Source organism: Pimephales promelas, chromosome 24 (assembly GCF_988280905.1).
Source record: "Pimephales promelas chromosome 24, fPimPro1.hap1.1, whole genome shotgun sequence".
In the NCBI taxonomy this organism is placed as follows: Eukaryota; Metazoa; Chordata; class Actinopteri; order Cypriniformes; family Leuciscidae; genus Pimephales; species Pimephales promelas.
The window spans coordinates 21,662,501-21,670,000 of NC_142792.1; the positions used below are offsets into that span (position 1 = coordinate 21,662,501).

At 47.1% G+C, this 7,500-nt stretch overlaps 1 protein-coding gene and 1 non-coding gene across 2 annotated transcripts in view; both read right to left on the minus strand.

Moving 5' to 3' along the window:
- LOC148965846 (uncharacterized) overlaps positions 1-5,910 on the minus strand; it is a 6,241-nt gene extending 331 nt beyond the window's left edge. The window contains exons 1-10 of the mRNA XM_089127330.1: positions 5,103-5,910; positions 4,960-5,022; positions 4,806-4,892; positions 3,699-4,260; positions 3,244-3,571; positions 2,355-3,162; positions 2,043-2,249; positions 1,191-1,645; positions 598-1,103; positions 1-521 (exon numbers count right to left, since the gene is read on the minus strand). The exon at positions 1-521 is cut by the window's left edge and continues 331 nt beyond it. Of these exons, the coding sequence (XP_088983456.1) occupies positions 1-521; positions 598-1,103; positions 1,191-1,645; positions 2,043-2,249; positions 2,355-3,162; positions 3,244-3,571; positions 3,699-4,260; positions 4,806-4,892; positions 4,960-5,022; positions 5,103-5,910 (4,345 nt within the window). The remainder of the gene's footprint in view (positions 522-597; positions 1,104-1,190; positions 1,646-2,042; positions 2,250-2,354; positions 3,163-3,243; positions 3,572-3,698; positions 4,261-4,805; positions 4,893-4,959; positions 5,023-5,102) is intronic.
- Positions 5,911-7,235: 1,325 nt separating this feature from the next.
- On the minus strand, positions 7,236-7,307 carry trnaq-cug (transfer RNA glutamine (anticodon CUG)). The gene has a single exon. It is a non-coding gene; the product is annotated as a tRNA-Gln (tRNA).
- Between the last annotated feature and the right edge of the window lie 193 nt (positions 7,308-7,500).

Sequence of the window (7,500 nt, forward strand, 5' to 3'; positions counted from 1 at the left end):
TAGAGCATTTGTTAAAAGCCACTTCACGGACATATTTCCTTTTTTGCGCTCCACTGGCCTCCTCTTCTGCCCTGCGTCGTCTGTTCCTCTGAGTGAAGCGGGAGACAGACACTGCGGCAGTGGGAGCAGGAGCCTCTCGCACGTCAGGAAACACTGGAGTTGGAGCCAGGAGAGGAGCAGCTGAAGCGCCACCTGCACCAGCTGCAAGCAGTGTGGGCGCAGTGTTCAATAAAATGAACTGGGGCAGTGGCACAGGAACTGGGGGAGGAGTAGAAGCTGCTGGGATAATTGGCCGCACAATTGTAGCACTGGCAGGTCGTCTGCCCGGCCGTAGCTTAGGAGCCTGTCCCGCTCTGTTAGGAGGAAGGACAAACTCGTGCCGGGCCCCTGATGTGGAGGGAGCCTCATCCAGCTTTTCCCGCGGAGCAGGCAGCTGTGAGCTGGCCACAGCTATGCGGTCTTCTGCAGCAAGGCCCTGGGTAAGGACAGTCACTTCCTGGGTGTTCTCCCTTCGATTAAACCTGCAATCAAAAAATGTATTCATAATAAATAACTGCTATCCCTTTCTTTCAAATGTCAATGTAAAACCATGCTTACCACTGAGTGAGAGTCCTCTGATTCAGCATAAACAGCTGAAGTGACGTGGCCTCCATCAGAGTTTGGCAGTTCAGCACCAGGTCTCGGATGTGGTGGTAATCCGCGAGCACCTTAGTCCAACGAGGAAGACGGACTCCATCCTTCTTAGTTGGGGACTTGTGCAGTGCACACAGTTTGATGCACATGCCCTCAACTAAGCGACTGGTGCTGGGCCACTGAGCCGGCCCCCCAGGATGACCAATCAGGCACCTCTTCACACTGTCCACACCTGGTGTCACTCCTGTGTTTTTCGGAGCCTTGAAGCGTCCGTGGGTCAGTTTGGGCTGGTGTCTGGGCTGATAGTGGATCTTCCTCTTGTCCCCATCAGGAAGAGCAGTCCACAGACGGATGACCTCTGTAACCTGCTGCTCGTCCAGGTAGAGTGCCTGACGGAGGGACACCAGGTACTCAGCCAAATCCTGCACCTTATCCCAGCCTGCAACGCCATCGGGTCCAAGAACAGGAGCCTGCAGGTTATTACAATAACAATACACAGCATGTTAAATGTCAGAGTGCAAAAGCAAATAGAAACTAATAATGAGAAGCTTACTTACAGGAGCCTGGTCTGCAACACTGGACCCAGTTGATGTTGCAGGAGCAGAGGCAGCACTTGGCTGGACAGAAGGCCGTGGAGGAGACTGCAGAGGAGGCTGGGCAGGGCGCAGAAGCGGAGACTGCAGAGGAGGCTGGGCAGGGCGCAGAAGCGGAGACTGCAGAGGAGGGTGGGCAGGGTGCTGCAGTCCTGTGGGTGGATGTAGTGAGGATGGTCCTGGTGCAGAGGGACAGGGGTTGAAGGTCTGGGGGCTGCTGCTGTGGACTGGGACAGGCTCAATGAGGTCATAGAGTACTGGCACTGTGAGGTCCTCAGGTTCCTCCTCAACAAAGCCTTCGTCCTGCACCACCTCATCAGTCATCTGCTCCACCAGCCGATCCTCCTCTTCTGGGTTATCCATAACAGTCAGGGATTTCCCAGACTGACTGTACAGATACTCCATACCCAGCAGCTCCCCTGCAAAAGAACACACATACAAAGCACATCACATTATACAAAGTTTATCACATTATTATAGCTGTAGTGGCTATTTGTCCATAACAAACTGAAACAAAAAAACAATCAAACTTTTCAAAGTTTGATCGTTTGTAGGCTTGATACAGTTTAACAGATCAATAAATGAAAATAATATACAAGAAGATAATAAGCATAAATGCACTCAAATTCACTTTAGCAAAAGAAAGCAAAGAAATAAGTCTAAAAAGGGTCAAATTAAGCCTAAATTAAACAAAGCACAAATAACTCCACCAATAGTTGAATTATTTGAAATACAATATAAAAAATGTACACTCAAACACTCATACCCCTGTATAATGTATAATCTTTTGTTTGAGTTAACATGAATAATTCTTACCTGTGTAAGCCCCTGGAGGCTGGTAGCGGTCATCCAGGGACACCTTCAGCACTTTGCGGCTGAGCCGGTCCATTGCCTCCCTCTCAATGCTACTGTAGATCCTCAGGTCAGTCTTTCCCCTCACTGCTTCATCCATCCGGTCCTGGTTCCAGCGCATCAGGCCTTCCAGGAGATAGGCCTGGAAATGCGCATCACTGGCACTGGTCCCTACAGGTCAAATAAAGTCAAATATATGTTACGTATGTATTCAGTATGGCAGAATAGGTTATAAAAGTTTAAAGTTTTTTGCAGGTTATAAAAGTTATAACCTACCTGGGATGAAGCGATTTAAATGGAGGTGGAAAGACTCCAAGGAGGTGGAGCCACGAGCACAGCGATAGCAGCTGAGCTCCACACCACCCTTCTTCAGTGTGTCTGTCTTCTGGTACAGAGGGAAGCCCTCTGGGTCCTGAATACAGGCGATGTGCCTCTGCTGATCTATCCAGACCTGTTGGATTCGCTCGTGGTCCAGCAATGGTACACCCAGAGTGTCCCTCCCCTTCTCACTGTCCATCTCATCAATGAGCGCCTTGATCCTCCAGGTGGTCTCCTCCACTCCTCTGGTCCGCTTCCGACAGTGCAGTGCCAACTCCTTCCTGGTGATCAGCTTATCCAGAGCCTTCTCTGAGACTGGACCAGCTCCTCTGGCCTGTAACTCCCCCTGTTTGGCCAACCGTAGAGCAGCGACATCATCAGGATCCAGCTCAAAGATGCACCTGGAAAGCCGAGCCATGAAGGTGCCGTAGAGCTGATGAGCCTCCGTGATGACACCTGCTGCAAAGCGCCGCATGAAGTGCCAAATGTCTAGGCGCACTTGGAGCTCATCCCACTCTATGAACATGGCTCTGACCTGCGACTGTCTGTGTGCATGTGGACTGCAGCAGTCTCTGTCCACATACATGATGGCGGGTGGTGCCACTCCCGCCTCCCTGTACCTCTTCATGAGACCCACCGCCATGGGCCACAATCCATGCCCCTCTGCCGCTGTGAGGACTGACACCAACACCTGGCCGTGCTCATTGCCAACATTAGTGCACCAACCAGCAGTGTTGGCAGCAGCGCCGGCCAGTTTTTTGGTGACCTAAAAACAGTAGAACAAAACAATTGTCAGAAAAATTTAAGATAATAACAATTATTATTACTCAAACTTCACTTTTTATACCTTTTTGGTGGAGTCCATCTTGAGGACAGAGCCAAAGACTGAGGTTATTTTGGCCTTGACCTCAGGTAGCCGCGAGAGGACGTCCCTGGCATACACAGACAACAGCCACTTGGGTTTGGGGATGGGTGGGAGGGGCGGGGGCGCAGAAAAGAGTGGAGGCTCAACAATGGAGGAGTCTGTGAAGGGCTCACAGACAGTGAGGTACTCCAGCGTCCGCTGTGACCACGCTGAGGTGTGCAGCTCCTGCAGCTTTTTGAAAAGCTGTGTGACACTGTTCCCCCGGGTCCTCTCCCGCATCATTATGACTACACGGTAGTCACACGAGTACCTACAGACAGTCAAATAATTATGTTCAGTGCCACATCTTATTATTTCAATGTCAGTAAAGCAACGTATTTGATTTTATACAGTACAACAAATTACAGTGCATTGCTCTAAATACGAATGTGTTCTACCTGTATGTCAGAATGGCGGGGAATTTTCTGCGGTGTCCCATGTCGAGCTGTCCCAGGATGTCTTCAGACCAGGCTGGATACTTCTTCTTGCACCCTTTGCACTCCAGATACTCTGTGGCCATGTCATACCACCCGTCTATGTCCAGGACCTTGCGCACAGTGCGATAAAGGCCAGCAGCTGTCAGCTTGTGGTTATTGCAGGCTGGCTGGACACAGACAAGTGGAATGGACCACATCTTCAGCGGCATCCAGAGGAACAGAGGGCGGCAGAAGAAAATATCAGGAGAAGTAGGGGGCTGGGTGAAGACGGTCGGGGGCTGGGGAGGGTACCACCAGAAGTTGGGATGTGGCACCAGCTCAGGCTTCCCTGTTTTTACGTTGGCCCTGAACAGAGTCTTCCTGATCCAGTCCTGCTGGAAAGATGGGAGTTGCTCTTTCCAGTGGACAGGAAGCTCTGCAGGCGACTGGGACACCTGGCCAGGGGTCCACAATGCTGGAGGAGCAGGATAGGGGGCAGGAGCGGGAGCAGGAGCAGGAGCAGGGCCTCTCGAGCCTGCAGTGGCTGGAGCGTAAAAAAACACAACAAAATTATCTTATTGTTTTAGACTTTCACTGCATGGCTTTCTCAGCTCTGCTGGACAGCTACTGCGATTACAAGGTTTACTGCAAAGCATGTATGATTAGTAGAGAGATGACATGATGATGAAAAGATGGAAGGAAGCAGTGAAAATAATCCTGTTTTTCATCCAAGCACCATTAGAAGAAATACAAGAAGAAAAAAAGATGGGATCAGTGTGAAGCGTGAAAGCGAAGCAGACCAAACACTACAACAGCCACTTATTTCAAGGGGAGTGGGGGAAGTGTGAGATGACAAGAATGAGCTTTAGTCAGTGATTATGATAAAAAAAATGAAATAAAACCTTTTACATACACCTTTAAATTCTCTTTTTTCCTTTGAGGATGTTCACTCAAAGAGTGAATGTAGATTGACACCTGAGAAGTGCCATTCCTCTGTGTTGTGAAATAAAATAATATGATATGTCATTTAAAAATACTGTTTTGTTTTATTTGTAGTTGTTTGTAAAGTATTGTTTAAGATTAATATACCTTGAGGAAGTTGTTCCTCAGCTTGCGAGGCTACAGTTGCCATCTCCAGGTCATCTTCCTCCTCAAAAAAATCCATAGCAGCAGAGTCTGTAAAATAACATAAAACACTAAGCACATGTCACCAACACACTTGTATGTGTTAAGTGATACTCACCACATGTAAAGAGCTGTCTCCGGGCTGCGGACTCAGACGCAGGAGGTACACGTGGTCCTGCAGCTGTTGAACACGTATTTTCGTCACACATATATACTGCATAATATATACTGTAATGATTTTAAAGCTAGCAAATTACTTACAGGGTTTGGCTGGAGACAAAATCTTTTGTGCCAGCAGTGAAGCAGATAAATGCTTCCCCCGCGCCAACAGGGCCTTCACATTGGTTGCCAGCAGAGGCCTGTTCTTAGTGGCAGTAGGTGGAGGAGGAACAGACACAGTGGCAGTGGGCACAGCAGCAGTGGGGACAGATGCAACGGGCACAGTGGTGCTGGGCATGTGGGCTGGAGCCTGCCTCTTCAGCACGTATGCTTTGAAAAGGGCCATGTTAGTGTTAGGCCTGGCCTTTGCCTTCTTCAGGTAGGTGATGAGAGCCTGAGCCTCCTTGCTTGGGTCCTCATACACCTCCTTCATTGACCTACCCTTAAAATCCCCAAACTCCACCATCAGACATCCAGAGTCTCCTGTCCTCTGGGCCTCCAGCAGCATGGCCTGTTTTTTCTGATACACCTCCACAGCATCGCCAACCTCCCTGATCTGCGAGGTGTATCTGAGGAACAGGTGTTTGTTGGCCGACAGCGGGTTGTCCCTCTCCTCCTCCCTCAAAATGCTGCTGACCAGATAGCAGGCATACCCCAGTGAGTTCTCCAGCAGCCACAGGAACCTCTGACCCTGGTGTTTCCCAAACTGGATCTTGCAGTGAGCCAGAACCAGGAACTGGTCTCCAGGATTCCCTCCATTCTGCCTCACAAAGGCAGTGGCCTCAGCCAGGACCTCCTCCTTACTCCTGGCCCTCCCTGCCAACACGATCTCCCTTCTATTGGCCTCCTCAGTTGGCCCCATAAGGAGTCGACCCTCAGAGGTTCTTCGTAAAACTGGGTATGCATACATTATCTGAAAGGACTCAGGCATAAACAGAACGTTACATAGCTGTCATATTCCAACTGAAAGTATTTTACTACAGTATTTGTTTTTTATGTAATTAATTATTATAATATTATAATAATTAATGATTATTATTATTATGTTCATAAGCATTATTGTTGTTTTTTATACACAACTGTGAATCACTTTGAATTGCCTTGTGTACAAATTGTAAATAGTAAGATTAACTTATTAATAAGAAAATAAATAACACTTCTTGGTACAATCTTGCTGATATCATGCCATGCTTAAATGGTTTTGTTTTATTTAGATTTTGTGGCAGAGATTACTACGAAACACAAAATATAACATAAAGGCGTATATGACAATTCATAATAATATGATCATCAAATAGATCAAATTGAGAATCATTTGTATCCTGAAACCTAAAAAATTATATTGGTGATTTAAAAAAACAAACATGTTTTTGCCTATTCATATCTTTTTAAATATGTATAACATAGTATTTAAAAGTATAACATAAATATGTATACTGATGTATAACATAGTATAGTATAACATTTATGAATTAAACGTTTTTTTTTTTAAAGTTTTTGTATAAATTTTCTTGTGCTCAAAATAATGTAATGACACAAAAAATACTAAATGAACAAAAAAAATGGTTTAAGGAGGATATAGCTTAATTAGCGGTGGGCTAATTATCTTGACAGTAGTTACATGTTTTTTACTGTATTTATCATGGAAAAGTTGCAGGTTCATATGTACAGAAGAAAACGTGTGCTATTACACGCTAGATAGCTTTATTGGCATGTTTAATTGTCTAAAAATACACACTGTTTATAAATAAATAATGATCGATTATACAGTCGTGAAGAATAGCCTTACCTGTTGCGAAGATTGCAAAGATGACGATAATAATAGCGGTCGCCGATTGGTCAAAAGTAAGCCACAGGAGCAGAGCCAGGAGAGAAACGCGATTGGTCAAAAGTAAGCCACAGGAGAGAAACGCGATTGGTCAAAAGTAAGCCACAGGAGAGAAACGCGATTGGTCAAAAGTAAGCCCCAGGAAAGAACGCGATTGGTCAAAAGTAAGCCCCAGGAGAGAACGCGATTGGCTCACGTGGGCTTACTTTGGGCTTACTTTGGCTCAACCGGCAGGATGCAGCAGGCGCAAGCGAGAGGTAGCGGGATCGATGCCCGCATTCTCCACGCTGTGCAATGCCCTTTTTACGCTCACTTCAAAGGGGCACTCCCTAGATGAGCTTTTGAGGATGAGCGCTGAGGAAAAGTTTTTTTTCGGACCAGGTACTGCGCACATTCCTGTCAAAAACAGGTCCCACCGAGATTTGAACTCGGATCGCTGGATTCAGAGTCCAGAGTGCTAACCGTTACACCATGGAACCTTGGCGTGGGTGGCTTTTTCCCACCGAGCGGCAGAGGTGTTTAGTCATTCAGCCCAGAAGGTGGACAGCAAAGAGCAATTGAAGCTTTTTCTTTTTAAGCCCACGTTTCCCCGATCCCGAATGGGTTTCAGATTGCCAGTTTCACCACCACATCAGCGGTTGCACATCAGCTCTGTTTTTTCAAGCCCTTCCG